Genomic DNA, 16,166 nt, shown 5'->3' with positions numbered 1-16,166 from the left:
CATCTGATTGAGTGTGTTTTGCTTCGGATGTATCACTGAGGCTGATGCCAAATATCGCGACAGTCGTTTAAATAATGCACACCGAAAGCGCGAAGTCAACATACGAGAACCGCGTGCGTCTTCCGTTGCGTGCACAAGCGGTGTGTTCCGTCACCGGCCGATTCTTTGCCTAACTAACCACTGCCTGCTGACTCATCATGCCTTCATAATTAATAGACAGCGTTGCATAATATGATTATGACACAACTTGGTCTTGCACTTAATCATGTAAAATTTCTGATTTAAGTTTTAATCATCATGAAGCCCTTAATACATTTGCCTCACTCACAACCGGTGAGTACAGATGCTATCACGGCATCAGTACTAAACCACAGCAAACTGTCCCCTCAATCTAAAGAATTAACCGGAGTGAGGAGAGGCGAGGACAGGGAAAGGAGGGGAGGGGGGCAGTGACAGGGGAGGAATCCATTTAAATGAAATGAAGAAGAGAGGCGTCAGCATTAGCAGTTAATCCACTGCAGTGAGAATGCCTTCTTTCTGCCTGCGGCCTCCAGGCAGTCATCCTAATAGGAACAGTAACCCACACTGTAGTGTGTACCTAAAAGATTTCCATCAAAGCCTCAATCATGTATGTTGAAATAAAACATGGAAAATATGTAACATCCGTGGATGCTTCACATAAATGTCTCTCACCGTCCAACGACCTTTCCAGCGGTGCATGTCCCTACCCTAGGGCAGGCTAGCACACAAACATGCACACAAAAAAATGAAACATCTCTCGCTCTCTCTCCCTCTCTTTTTCTCTACCGCCCCCTTTTCTTTCTCTCTCACCCACACACTGTCTTCTTTTAGCCCTTGCTTAAAAAGGCTGCCTAAAGATAGAAGCAAGTAGATGAGCGCGAGACAGCCAGTGTCATGGCAACATTGTGCAGAGGTTTGCAAACACCATTTAACATCAAGTGCTCAATCTTGAGGCTTTTTTTTAAGAAAAATCCCATTCTATATTGAGGTCATGAAATATTGAATATCAAACGATAATTAGCAAATAATAAATTCACAATCCATTTTCAGAATGGGGATAACATCGATCACGTTGCACTTCTACCACTTCAGAATCTCAAATCAAAATCATCCAGAAGATTCAACTTAAAATGTCGAATACTGTTTGACACTGGCTTTTTCTCCCCCATTGCCCTTGCCTCTCTGCTACCAGCGTACATTCACACACATACTGTATACCCACTTTGTATCCACGAACGAAGAATTCCCCCAAGGCCACTTGCACATCAAAGCAGCTATTCTGCTGTCTGATTTCTTTTTTACTACTCAGAATTTTTACTTAAATAATAAAGACTTGAGCAGAGTAATAGCAAGATGGAAACCATCTCCAGAATGAGATGACATTAATTTCAGGTCAATAATAAAACCATGGTGAAGTCACTTTAGTGTAAACTGCAATATGAGGTGTTACACACTTCATGTCGATAATAAGCCAAGTTGCTTTTCATGAATTTGGATCAATCAGGATCAATCATCTAAGGTGCAAAGGTGTTCATGGATGGTCTGTGACACGTAGCTTATCACACAAGAGCTCGACTCAGTACAGTCTTGTCTCGATACTTAGCATTTGCGGTTCGGTTATTGTGGCTTCGTTCTATCACGGGTTTTCACTTTTAACTATAACTTAATCTATTGCAGAGAGGCAGTACGCATCCCCCTTTCATGAATTTCTGTACGCAGCCACTGATGTTAACCAACCAGCAGGTCGTGCTTGAACTGTTTCCATCTGGACTGCCTGTCCCCAGTTGGTCGGAGCGCCAAGCCCCGGCACACCGCTTTTGGTGCACTCTGACTAACAGAACGGCACATTTGAACAAGGCTCTCGGTTTCCCAACGGTCAGAGTGAAGCAGTGTGCACGTGTCAATAATCCAATCGTTCACCACTCGACATAACAGGAAAATGAGTCGTTTTTAATTCATTTCAAAATGTGAACAATTTGGGGGTCTATGTTCTCTTTCATTGTAGAGTTCCATCAATCTATGGCTCAGCGATACCAAGGGTGTGAGTGTTAATGCTGGCTGTGCTCAACTTACAATGTTGACCCGGAGTGGTTCTGACCCAGGTCGTAGCAGCCTCTTCCTCCTGCAGCTGCTACCTTCAGAGCGTAAACGTACGGATGATGATGATGACGGACCCACATCTGTTGGACAGGCTTAAGTAAGAAAGTGCTCAAAGACGATCCAGTCTAATGAACAAACGTTTATGAAAAATGAAATCAATGCAAAATGTAGTACCTGAGTGAGGCAGGAGAAGAGCCAAGGTAGTTAAAGTACTGGCGGGAAGAGGTAGGGAGCGGCACCGTTGCAGAGAAGCCTTCAGGGGCGGTTCTAACGGAGACACCCCCGGGGGGCGAGACAAAGCCTAAAGGGTCCTCAAGAGTTAGGACAATTCCCGTATTGCATACAGGGCTGCTTTGATATACTGCACTCGGGCGGAATGTACACAAAAATCATGCCTTTCTCCTTTGTGTTCAGTGAATTCAAAGTGTTTCGCATCCAGCATGCTAAAAGCAGTGGTGTGTCAGTGGCGCATGGCTGGCTGCAAACTGTCAAACTACACAGTACATCAAGCCAGGCAGGCAGCCTCTAAGGTTCAAACGAACTGACTTTGAGTTAGGTTAACGAGAAGGAGAACTTATGGGAGCAATGAGGCAGAAAGATGGACATGGAGGAAAAATGAGAGAGGGAAGGACAGGCAACAAAGAGAAAGACAGAAGAGTGAGAGGGGGATGTGAGCTGGTAGAAAAGCAGTGTCCAGAAATAAAGGCCTTCCTTTATAAATGGGGCAGAGCTTGCTTGCATTGTTGCAGCTCGCAGTGAGTAGTGCATAAATAATGGGTTAGGAACAGGCTGACCTTCAGCATCTGTTCTGTGTTCATCCATTATGGCCTTGTGCTCTATTTATCAGTGAAGTGGCAAAGACTAGAAGTGCGACTCAGACCTCTATTTGACTGTTCAAACTGTTCATCAAAAGGAAGGGGGGTCCATTTATTCTAATTTACGTATTCGGTGAGGAATATGTACAAGTACCTATTGATGTCAAATTTAGTGAAAGGATGCACAAATAAATGCCTGTGTAGGAATTTAACATCTTACTCTGTTGCGCAACTCCGTGGACTGCATCGTGCTAGTAGCAGTGGCTTCAATGACAGAGCAGGGCCTGGGACAAGCGGGCATCCTTCTAAGGCCCAGTGAGTGTCGCATGGTGGGATTAGGTCGGTGCCTCCGTCGGCATAGTGAGCCAAACTCACTATAATAGTTGCAGAGATCTCGGTCTGGGTTAGGTCTCCACAGATCCAATACAGCTGATGCCGGGCGAGGACGAGGGTGCGGCAGCTTCTGAGGTACAGAGGTCTTCTCTGTGTTAGAGTGGAGCAAGGCTGGGCCTGGCAGTCTTACACTGCAGCCTGTCTGGCTTGCAATCTGCTCACACAGCTGGGATTGGCAAAGACTCTCAGAGGCTTGGCCCAGACACAAGGTGCAACAATAAATACTTACAGGACACTACATTAGGTACAGTTGAAATCAAACAAGACAACACTGTGCCTTTCAAACGTAATGCATTTTTTTTTTTTTTTTTACTAAAAGCCAGCAGAAATTTATTCTTTTAATAATGCTATGAGGACCTGCACCTTATCTGACATCAAATATGGGGATAATTGAGCATCAATTTGGCAACTATTGTACTTTATATCAATCAATTTAAATTCCCAAAAACACTAAGGAAAGTGTGTTTTACCAAATACAGATGTATCTATTTCAGGTCACTGGTGATGTATTCGTACACACGACTGACTTTTGTGCAGCCAGCGTGGGATCAATTCCCACTCAGTGACTGTAGGTGTAAATTGGAGTGTCAGTGGTTATCTTTCCCCATGTGCCTTCAACTAGCAACCATTTGGGGGACGGGAGGGAGGCTAGTCAGTCAGCTGGAGAGACTCAAGCACAACTTTAATTCATTAATTCATGTAAATCAAAACTGAGTTAAGTATCAATAATAGCATAATTGTTTATCCTTAACTGGATAGACCACACTTACTCTATATAGTAAACAATGAATAGCACTGGTTCCATTATGAGGATTACATTTCTTTTGATTATAGTCTTAATTTAATTGGTAAAGGGAAAGTAAACCCCCACATTTTCTTTGGAATAATATGTTATGTGCCGCCCAACTGATCGTGTTCTGATTAATGTTTCGTTTGTGGAATATGAATTAAACAGGCAAAATCCACCTTTTTTTTATCCATCTCAGGGGGCAGTCGTTTTGCCACTTGCTGTCCACTGAAAAGGACACAGTTGCCAGGTCTCAGGACACAACCAATCACAGCTCACCAGTTTTCTGAAGCTAGGTTATAAAGTAATCAAAATTTATTCTCTTTGCAAAGGTAGCGCCGTTATTATTATGATTGTTGTTTGAATTGATCTCGGGTGTACCTAATGTTGTGACTGATGAATGTACAGTTTTGCATTACCTTCCATTAAATTAGAAATCATACATTTGATACAATCCCGTTTTACCAAAGAATTGTAGGGAACAGCAAACACAGTACGTGGAATTGCCCTTCAAACAAATCTGACGAGAGAAAATATAGGGGCAAATTCTACAAGCAACCAACATAACTATTTTAGCAGTGCAACAACAACATTCACATCACATGCCCTTGCACAACAAACCCTTATAATATTGCGCTGCTATGTCATTTCTTATTTTATCAACAGGATTGGGCGACCGTGCCCTAACTCAGTGTGACTGGCAGGGACATGACTAATACCTGCACTAGACTAGAGTACAAAATTGAAGGATCGCCACCATTAAGCATCAGCATCATTGTGCTCTGGGGGACTCACACAGCAAGCTTCTTGAGGGGGAAAAAGGCTGCCGTTGCTTGCAACATGAGGCCGGCAGGCCAAAGAAGAGCAAACATCTCATCCGCCAGCAAAATTACTACCACCTCTCGCCAACAGATGGTGCTAAGTGATAACGCTACAAAAGGTGCCATACTGACGTCATCTCAAGGTTGGTGAGTAGAATGTTTTATTATAGCCAATATTTACACCACAGCTACGAGGACTGAAGTCATGCTGCAATGAAAGCTTTGATGCTAATTTTATACTCTGTTGCTGTTACAGGAAAATGAATGTATCTGGTTAAATTTGTTACATGAACCACATATTGAGCATGGACAGCAAATGCATGCCTCTGGCAGTGTTAATGATGAGGGAAAAGTTTGCGTTGGAATGTGGTTACAGCATCACTACGAAACTTAATAATACTGACTTCCGACACGTTTACACAAATTCTATTATCGGGCACGAATGTTAAAAACATGCTTTACTATGTGCAATAAATACAGCTGCATTTAGATGTATAATGTACATTACCTTAAAAGTCTCCTCTGTGGAACCTGATGATGGTATGCTATTGGCCACGGTCTCTTTACCATTTGTTTGTAATTGAATCTTCACTTCCTGTATCTGCTGCGAGTCAGGTGGAGCATCCTTGGAATCCTCATCATTTCCTGCGTCTTCTTGTACAGTTTCTCCTAGGTGCAGACAATTTAATGGATTCATTTCATGCTCAGCGCGAGTCTCCGTGCTTGTAACCGAGTGAGGAATATGATTCTCTCGAATGGTGCTCCTGTGGTTTGTTGCAGTGTCTATATGATTGCCTGTACTCTTCGGGCCTTGAAGGCCATTCACACTTCCAGAAGCTGATGTCCGAAAAGCTTTGAAGACAACTTTAGCAGACCCCCCACCTGTCATGGGTTCTGGGACCTCACGGTCAATGGATTCTGAGGATTTAGTGGTCAATGGTGAGGATGCAGAATTCAGACACTGCGGAAGTCCTTCGTCGTGGAGAGATAAGGACACGCTATGGACTTTGTGTACTGTGCACTGAGGAACTTGAGGCAAGCTAATTGGTGTCTTGGCTTCCTCAGGAGGGGAGAAAGAACGTGATGTCGTCCGCCACTTTCTGGCTGTTTCTGCTACATTATTGAAAAATTTAAACAGTCCACCAAAATGTCCCTTCATGTCTGGATTTTTGGGAGGCAGTGCTTGGAAGTCTTTGACATTCTCAAGGTCTACAGAACCATAGTCAGAGTCAATAGTCTTGTCAAGAGTGTGAAGCTCAGAATCAAAGCTCCTCTCTGAATAGCCAGGATTTGTCTTTCCCAAAAGAGAGATCCTCCTCAGGTAATTCCACACATCCTTGTGTCGCCTCCCTGCACCTTGGGTGGTACTTTTGCTAGCTTTAATACAAGGCTCCTCACAGCTTGCAGCTTTGTTGCAGTTTGTTGAATTGATGTGGTTTCTTTTTGAGTAGGAAACCCGTTCGGATGGTTTACAACCGTTCTGAACTGTAGTTTCTGGCACCGCCGTACACTGAAGGTCTTCCGTCGGAGCAGAGAGGTCGATGTCTTCAAAAGAACAGTCAAACTCTCCTGTGTAGCCAGCGTATGAATGCCTCTTGCCACGGTGTCTAAGTGTGCCCCTGCTGGATTGCTGCGGAGTGCCAATGTCTCTGCAGAAAGAGTCCTCATCCACCAATGAGCTGCTAAGCTTGGCACTAGACAATTTCCCAGCCTTTCCTCTGAACACCGAAGGGGATTTGAGTTTTTTAAAGGAGCGAACTTTATCAGCAAATGAGGGTTTAGGGATGGAAGCTTCCCCAAGTAGGATCATGGAGTGGGGTCTCGGCTCCAGCTCTGAGACACCTCGTTTTCGGTTCAAGATCTTCCAGATGCCTCCAGTGGCACGGGGTCTCCGATTGACCTCCTGCCTGTCCTTGACAGGGGTCTGAAGAGATGAAGCCTGGGCCTCACTCTGCATCTCTTCTGGCCCTGACCCAGTCTCTTGAATACAAACACTGCTGATCTCATTCTCAACATCCAGAGAAACATTAAACACACGGTTCACAAACCCATTAGGGTTGTTACTCTCAGGGGCAGGATTGTCTAGTTGCTCCATCATCTCTCATTCCACAATGTCAGCTATTAACTCCAATGACCATCATGATTGCCTCCCCTCACTTGTATCAACACCTAAAAGAATGAGAAAACAAAAACAGTTCTGTCAACAACAATAATAACCCACCACTTCCCTATCCTCATATTGGGACCATCTTATTCATTTAAACCAGGAGGCAAAGTTGTCATGGAAACCCTCAAGTCAGCTAAGTCTTGTTATTTGACGCTGTTTGTCACATCAAATGAACATTGGAAATCTGATACTGAGAAAGTTAACTGCAATTGTTTATGTCTACATATCGTAATTACTTCAGTAATGTACGGTGTGGAAATAATGGAAGCCTCTTGTGTAAAGCAAACCTATGAAAAGTTGTTTAAACTTGTTTTTAAGAGACTAAACTTCTTTCCAAATTTAATAATTTAGACAATAATATACATTAGAATTCCAAGCATAAAAAAAATTGCATTTAGTACATGCAAAATTACAGTTACATCATTAGGTATGCTATCAGGAATACTCTTATGTAAGTTATCATTTCTTTAACATTATTATTATGCCTGAACTTATGAACACTGCTTACATTCAAAGTAAGAAGTCATTTATGAAAGACCAGCTACACATTTTTTTGTAGAGCACACACACACACACACACACACACACACACACACACATACACACACACACACACACACACACACACACACACACACACACACACACACACACACACCTATATATATATATATTATTTAGAGTACATTTTACACTCAAACAATTTTGGAGTTCTATTTACTTGAAAAACGTTTTTCACGCAGAAATTCTAAGTAATAATAATAATAATAATAATAATAATTTTCTTACAATTTCTGACAAATAAAAAAAATAACGTTGTAAAATGTATTTACAATTTCTGAGTGGGGGAAAAAAACGTTACTAGTTTTTTAAATAGCTATCCGTCAAAATTAGTTTCAATGTAAAATTTACTGTGGTCATTTTTACCCTCTTCAAAGTGTTAATTTTTACTCGGTGTTGAGAGGGGGACCAAATAGACTCGTTTTCTAGTTAAATGTACTCTATGAAATTTACTGTGTACTTGTGTCAGACAGACACTTTGTGACACTCCCCAGATTGTTGACACTGGGCATCCACTTAAAACTAAAAGACAGGTTCTTCAACACAGTCACTTCAAACAAAACATTAACGCTGAGATTTGCCAGTTCAAGAAAAAGTCGTTTGCTTACTTCCCAGTCGTTGGTGAAGATGGCATTGTCGTTTAGGTCCTTAAGGCAGCATAAACTCCGACTTTCACACAAGCGCTAAACTTTATCCGGCAGTCTCTTTTGCGGCTTCGTTGACATCCATGAGCGAAGCAGCAGCAGTTCAGCGGCGGGCAGCGACGCCCTCCCTCCAAGATCCTTTCCTGCTCGGTTTACACAACAAAACCTCGCCCGAGCCAGTGTGACCGAAGCAACAGTGTGAGAGTTAAGCCACACACCGGTGAACTATTGGCCTGCAAGTCCGGACGGTGATTTTAGGACTGTGCACGCGCACACAAGAGCGCACGCACACTGGACTGGGAAAGAAAACCAGTGGAGACAATTTGCACACTTTTCCCACTGTCGCCAGAAAGTCAGCTGTACAACACGGAGCTGACATCGGTGATTTAGTTTTTATTGAATGATAATCACGTCGTAGAAGATGGTCATTCGTGCTTGTAAACTAACACCAAGAGCTTTTTTGAGAATTTTGTTGAGTATGCTTCTGGACAGATTGAGCAAAGTACGACCGGGGGGCCATATCCGGCCCGCCCCCAGTCTCTGACGGGCCCTCACAGTGACCAATTATTCGATGCTTTTGTATTGAAAGTTGCTCTTTTAATTTATGCGCAGACAAATGGATGTAAGTGAGGTAGACAGCAAGAGCTGTGGCACGATTGCCAGCCTAGTGACTTTTCCGCAATAATTTGCAACTTTTCTGACTCCTCTTGCAACTATTCTTCCCAAAAGAGACCAGCAAAAATGAAATAAATGGGTGTTATAAGTCACAATGGCAGAGCGAATACGTCACTCTCGATAATGTTATTCTTCCCATTTATATATGAGAATTACTTTTAATCAATGCTTAAAGTTTTATTTAAAAAATGTATTTCCTAATTGAAACAATACATGCCAACACACGTAACAATATATTACAGCAGGCAATATGTCTTTTCTAAAAACATTAAAAATAATGACAACAAAGTTGATTCAGTTGGTCATGTGGCCCCTTTGCAAAGTGAATTGCCCACCCCTGCTGTAGAGAGCTTATCAAATGTATCAGCCACCCACCACCACAGCTTCCATCCAGCAGTGAAGAGTTCCATAGAATTCAGTAAGCTGTCCACATCTCAGAATTTTGAACAAAGACAGGAAACATCCAACAGAATTCCTTTTTTTTCATACAATAATTTGAGTTGAAAGTAAGAAGCTAGTGAAATAAATAGTTTATGATTGATACTATGATAGTAAACACGCTACAATATTACCTTTCAATTAAAAAAAAACCCATTAACTTCATAATAGTGGAAGATTTGACAAGCCAGTGAATGGCAAGCCAGACCCAATGCTGTACCAGCGATTGCAAAGATATATGTACGATGTTATATACCAAATATATGTATGGTATTTTCAGCAGCGGAACAAACTATACCTAAGTGGAAATCACTTTTTGTCGTATTCTCATCAGCAAAACAAAAGCCAACTCTTACGCCACAATTGTCCATTTGTGAGACAGATACGTATGTGCTAAAGCGAATTTGTCAGTGAAAACAAGTAATTGACTGCACTCTGGACTCACTAGTTGATCCTCCTTTGGGATTTGCCTTGAATGTGAAAATCCTCCCATTGAAAGGACACAATGGGGAGAGGGAGCTCGGGGGGTCGGGGAACTGAAGGAATTCACAAAACCTAAACAGCTCCACAGCCCCATAGCCGATAGAAAGAGGAGATGGTGGAAGAAGGGACCTAAATTTAAACATTTCCTCTCTGTCCTGTTTTGGGCCCATTGTCATTGCGTGGCGTTCTCCCTTCTGCACAGGAAGGAGTGGATCTGACATCAATGCTCTCGGGCTGACAATGCCAGGAAGTCTGTCTGACTGTATGTAAATATCTCTATGTGTCCATGCTTCCCTTGCTGCCCATGGAGCCACATTTCGCTCCCTGGTCCTAGAATTGCTATAAGCACTCAACTACTTCTTTCCAAATCTTTCGACTAAGCCTCCATTTACTCATACAGAACATACATTTTTTGTCTGGTGTGTTGTCAGTCTTTATGCTTTCGCTCATGTCGTTTCCATTCACTCCCTCCCCTCCCTCCACACACTCAGTCACTTCCTCAGAACCCCAAGCCGTCTTCCTGCTGTCCCCTCCCATCACAAGACATTCTGGCCCAAACTGTGAGGCAGTACTCTGGCTCATGCACGCACAAAACAGTTCTGAAATACAACACTGTGTAAAAATACGATAAAGTGAGACGCTTCATTGAGTGCATTGATATATTTTCAGGGAAAGGAAATGCGAGCGACAAATGGATGGCGAGATTAAGAGATGTATGGACCTTTGACCAGCTGGTTCCTGTGTCTGAAATGATACGTTTTGTTGATGTTTGAGATGTGTACGTTACCACCAATTGCCTATTTATCTGGAGTGTTGAACACTCTCAACAGAGCTCTTTGAAATGATGTCATTGACTTCTCATTGTCAGAACAATCAACCTCTTCCTCCTCTTCCTATGACACAGTCCTCACTGGTGGAGATTACGGTACACAAACACTTGCTAAATTTCAGCCCAGCTGTAATTATTTCACCAGTCTTTGTCAAAGCTGTTGAGTGAAAATAGGCTGCCTTCAAAAAAGTTGGCCGGACTGGGTCAGTGGGGGTGGGGGTAAAGTGGTAGATATGTCGTGATATCAAATGGGAGGCTTGGGAACTGAATTGAAGAGGTGTGTTTCTGTTTTGAAAACAACTGGGAGTTCCAGATTATGTTCAGGGCAGGTGTTTGGTAACACAGTTTAAAGACGTCTGGATTGTTGAGTTGAGAGAAAGACGCTGGCTGACTCCTCTGTGCGTGTATTCCATACACCGCCAATGTGTTTAGTGTGTAATGTGTTAAGATCTATGCAAAATGATTCAGCAATATTTTTTTTTCTAGACTTTTAACATTGAGCTGGCCCAGGTGGCAGTTTTTCCTCGTGGTCAAAAAGAGTTGGAATTATCCTGACATTCCAGACATTCCCTCTGTGCTGACCTGTATTCTACCCTGGTCAGGCAACCCATGGCACTATCATTGACACGCACGCACGCAGACACACACACACAGGCACACACACGCAGACACACACACACACACACACACACACACACACACACACGAGCTACTTGATTCAGGTTTGCTTATTTCTATCGTATACGAGACGTACCAACTAACAAAAACATGGATGATATTAAAGAGGACCAATCTAAGTTATCAGTGATGTGAAGATCTACTAAACAAAATAACAACAAGAAAGAAAGAACAAGTAAATAAAAATGTGTATGGCTGCATGGAGGCGGTGCAGCTGGGGACTTTTCAGCTTTATCAGGGTGAATCTAAAAACAGGAAGGCGGCTTCCAATAAACAAGGGGAATGGTGGACAACTGCAGTTCTACTTCCTGTTGCAGAGCAAGAAAGGAAACAGCAGATTTTTTAGGAATTCAAATCTGTGGTTTGCACTTTAAACGTACTCTTGTCAGTAATTAGCTTTCATGAGTCATACTTGTTTTCTTTTTTTGTCTTTATCGATTTGTCTATTCTTAAGGTTGTTCTTTGTCTTTGGATGGGATAGTACTTGCATATGAGAAGTTGATTGAAATGATAAACCCTGACTTTTTATTGTTTATCTGGTGAGTTATCTCACAGCATCTTGCTTGGGCCGAACTGGACTCGGTTTCAATTGTGGGTTAGCAGCAAAGAGAAGAAGGCCTTGGTCTTTTGAATGCATCCACTTCTTTGGTGAGGAGAGCTTCTCACTGAATCCCATTAGAAAAAGAACCAAATCATCAAGGAGATGGGGCTGGATATGTTTCTAAATACTGCAACATGATGTGTGCAGCTTACGTAGTAGTGAGATTGGTGATCCAAGGTAACGTTTGAGCATAGTTAGCGTGCGATAGATAGAACATTGTCATTCTGATTGTTAGGAATGTTTGTTTGGAGGCGTCTGTTTTATCTCTGATGAATGCTGACCTCTCACCTCAGGATTGTTTCAGTCCTGTTTCTAGTTCAGTTGGTAAAGCAACATTATTTTATCTTTATAAGGCGACCAGTCATCAAAATGCAACAACAGTGCGATAACAGACGCTCCACTGCTCCGGTCGATGTAATTTTAGAAGTTGTAGTGCTCTCAAAGGCTTTGAACCACAAATTACTCTTATTGAGTTTTGTTTTTGTTGTTTTAGTAATATATTTGGGCTTTGCAACCTTTGCAAATTTATTTCCCAAATTACAAACGTTTTCTGGGTATTTGGGTAAACGAATTAAGAGACAATACATTCACTAAAAATGAAAAGTTAGTTAAATCAAATATATTGTCACTGTTAATGTTTTGCTCTTCATATGTAGATCCTTTGTTTCCTACCTCAGTTTGGGACCTACAACAGATTGTGTTTGCAGATTCTGGACTATGTTTTGGTTTCAATTAATTAAAGAGAAAGACTAATCAAGCAATTTTCGTTTCTATTTATGATTGTAAGGATACAGGATACTAGTGTGAATGGAATGGGTGAAAATGCCAATGTACAGGGTAACTCGCAGCATCCTTTTTTTGATTGGGGGAAGAAAAGAACTATGAACTTTTAATTTTTCGAATTTAGTTAATGCATTTTCAATTATGAACTATAAACTGAACTAATTAATTTGAATAGTTGTGAAGTGAACTGAACTTTGAACTAGTTCATGCCAGCTGCATTCACTACATAATCTTCATACATAATTGTCAATATTTATCCCTGCATTCTCATGGTTCAGTATGCAGAATTAACACGGCCAGTTACCTTCCTGTTTAGGCGCAACCGAGTGGCCTCGAGATAAAAATGGGCGAAGAGCGACATCTAGAGGTACTACCTGAAATGTTGTCTTGATTTATTTGTGGGGTGGATGGATGTTTTGCCATGTCAGAATTGACCTTTGGCATTATAATATTTAGGGATAACTGTCGATAGTGCGTCTATCTTTTGCACAACTCCAAATGTGTTTAGCTCCAAACCTTGCCGTGACCCTGAAAAGGATGCGCAGATCCTACAAAATAAGAGGGAGAAAGTGCTGAGTTTAAAAAAAATACAATATGTAGTGCAGTATAGCCTATAAATTTATGGTAAATATTATATTCTAAATTTATCTGTCTGTCTGTGTGTCTTAACCATAGACTAAAAATCTTTGCATATGCCTTTACACTTATACATGGAGTCAACGCTATTCGCCACATGATGACGCTCTGGGTCTTCCAAATGGGCATGGCTTCCTGCTTCACAATATGAGCCTTTATTACGAATCAGATACAGTGCACGTTTGAGAATCCTTTTTTTTTTTTAGAAGCCACACAATACAGGGACACAGTATCCAGGTTTCCATGGGTTTTGCACGAGTACACTTAAAGGAACGGAAATAATCTAAAATAATGAAGTGATATAGGCAAATTTCACCGTGGGATTTTAATTAACTGCTTGAACAGGTTCTGTTCACTCTTTCATTGAATTGCTGAATATGAGCTGGTTCCCATAAAACATTGGTTCCCAAACGTAATGACAAGCCAGGGCTGTCCACTTTACGTCACTATGTGTCTGAATTCTGCTGTACATAAATGACACCCTGAAGCTTCTGGTTCACCTCCCTGTAATGGGTGCAGGGATATGTGCAATAATTTCAAGCAGGTGACCAGATATGGCACCACTAATGTGCTCCACTGAGACCTATCTGTGTCATCTAGTGGATTGTGGTTGTTATAATAAAGATGTGAGTGACCAAAGTTATTTTGTGTGCGTGTATGTGTGTGTGCGTGTGTGTGTGTGTGTGTGTGTGTGTGTGTGTGTGTCTGTGTGTGTGTGTGTGTGTGAGAGAGAGAGACACGCCTTGGGCTGGGAAGTAATTTCACATGAAAGTACAGAAAAAGACCGGGGAGGTGTGACCCAATTATTTTCTTTGCAATAATAGTATGTGATGTCACCACTAGTCCAAACACGACATTCTAATTTATTATTTGTTTGTGGAATATGAGTTAAGCAGCAAAATTCACCAGTCACCACCAATCACGGCCCAGTTTCAGACAACTGGTGAGCCAGCAAATGTAAACGTGACGCCCCCTGAAATGGATAAAAATGGGTGGATTTTCCCCCTTCAATTCATATTCTACAGATGAAACATTAATTAAGAAAATTTGGGGGTTGACTTTCCCTTTGATGTCATATGTGAGGATTTCCACAGTCAGGTTTCAATCCTTGGAGAGTTCTGTTGAATAGTTCCATCAGTAAATTCACTCTCATAATTTTCTCTTTAGCAGTGATGTCATTGACCTTGCACATTTGCTAAAACTGTTAATTTGGAGTGGAGAATATACTCATCACGTAGTTTTGCAAGGGAATTTTATAAAATCTGATAGTAGCTAATTGATGCAAGTTAGGTAATGACTTGGTCTGAATTATAAGCTACAAGTCATGTGGAACGTTCTCATTTATTATTCAGTGAAGCATATCATCCCTGCTAAAGGCTTTAAGAGGAGAGATAAGAGCAAGAGGCTCTTTTTATCTGTATATAAGGAAGACATATACATCTGTCGCATCTATCTTTTCCTATCAGTCACAACAACATCTCATCATTGAGTATATGCTTCATGTTTCCACCTTTTAATCCATCTTTCCCGAGTGCACATTCACACATTCATTTGGGTAAAAAAAAAAAAAAAACCCGACTATTAGGTGAAAGATTGTCGAATATTTTTCAGCACTCAAAGCTAAAGCCTGTCGCTTTCATGTTAGCAGCTGCCTGAGCCAAAAATGGCCAATTACCATCATTTTTCCTGCTGGTGTTGGTAATGTTAGCGGAAGCATCAGGCAGATAGAAGGGACCCGGCGGCAGATGAGGTAAAAACGGCAGAGATAAGCCACAAAATTAGACCGTGGAAATCAGACAACATCCACCATGACAGGAGGTGAATCCATCATTTGCAAAGGAAATGGATTCAATCAAATGGGTCCCCCTGGTATGTGACTACACACAGGAATTGTTTTTATGATAATAATATTATTGCAATTGCATTACCTGGTCTACTCACATTGATTATGCAGTGTAAATAAGCAAGACCCCAAGAAAGACAGAAAAGGTAAATCTGATGTCTCAGCATACCATTTTTGAGACTGAAATTAATTCTGAGACACTGGCGCGGATCCGGCCGGATACTGTATATATGCAATGTTTGTCGATCTAAGTTTAAAATATGTATCCAGTAAAATGACTCTCTTGTATGTCTCAAATTTCATCAAGCTGAGCCCGAGTCAATTAAAGAAATGTACGGATCTTATTCCTGACACCTTTTTAGTTGGATGATTCTTTTCATGTGGCTTTAAAACCAGTGCGACACTGAGAGTTGATGAACAGAAGTTTCAACAGAACGAGAGTCTAGGATGGTGAAAGAGAGTATATTTTCCTCAGATGAAATATCTCTGCCTGGCTTTTCATCAGGTTTGATATTGCGGCTCAGAGTGTCACATGTGGGTGGCTTTGGTTGCCTTTGAAAAGCCATACAGACAATGTTTTATCTCATTCACTCAGCTCGACGTTTGAGGTGGACTGAAACAAATATCTGTTTTGTCCAGCAGAAATACACTGTGTCGGACACATATTTTAAATCAAAGAATAAAAGTGACTGCTTGGCAGGGGGTTAAAATTAAACTCCTAGGACATGAATGTTGCTTGATGAGATGTAATATTGACCTGAATGAGTATGCAATCAGTTTTAATCAATGTACAAGGATAGTGTTTACTCTACTCATATTAAATGCACGAAAGAACTTTGGCATAATTAAGCACTACAAACTACTTTTTGATTCCAATGACTCACTTGATTA

General features: G+C 41.4%; 1 protein-coding gene across 5 annotated transcripts in view; it reads right to left on the bottom strand.

The window, feature by feature from the left end:
* LOC148404174 (spermatogenesis-associated protein 13-like) overlaps positions 1 to 8,590 on the bottom strand; it is a 41,534-nt gene extending 32,944 nt beyond the window's left edge. Inside the window, exons 1-6 of one of the 5 annotated variants that reach the window (XM_088371487.1) lie at positions 8,274 to 8,589; positions 5,820 to 7,106; positions 5,446 to 5,606; positions 3,157 to 3,495; positions 2,296 to 2,422; positions 2,095 to 2,201 (exon numbers count right to left, since the gene is read on the bottom strand). In XM_088371487.1, the coding sequence (XP_088227613.1) occupies positions 2,095 to 2,201; positions 2,296 to 2,422; positions 3,157 to 3,495; positions 5,446 to 5,606; positions 5,820 to 7,035 (1,950 nt within the window). In that variant the 5' untranslated portion in view covers positions 7,036 to 7,106; positions 8,274 to 8,589. Of the gene's footprint in view, positions 1 to 2,094; positions 2,202 to 2,295; positions 2,423 to 3,156; positions 3,496 to 5,445; positions 7,107 to 8,273 lie in introns of all 5 variants that reach the window. The other 4 variants (XM_088371478.1, XM_088371460.1, XM_088371469.1 and 1 more) reach the window with 4 other exon arrangements.
* Positions 8,591 to 16,166: the final 7,576 nt, after the last annotated feature.

The sequence above is a fragment of the Syngnathus floridae genome, chromosome 1 (assembly GCF_059516105.1).
Source record: "Syngnathus floridae isolate MCC-2025c chromosome 1, RoL_Sflo_1.0, whole genome shotgun sequence".
In the NCBI taxonomy this organism is placed as follows: Eukaryota; Metazoa; Chordata; class Actinopteri; order Syngnathiformes; family Syngnathidae; genus Syngnathus; species Syngnathus floridae.
This window is presented reverse-complemented; position numbering and strand designations above follow the sequence as displayed.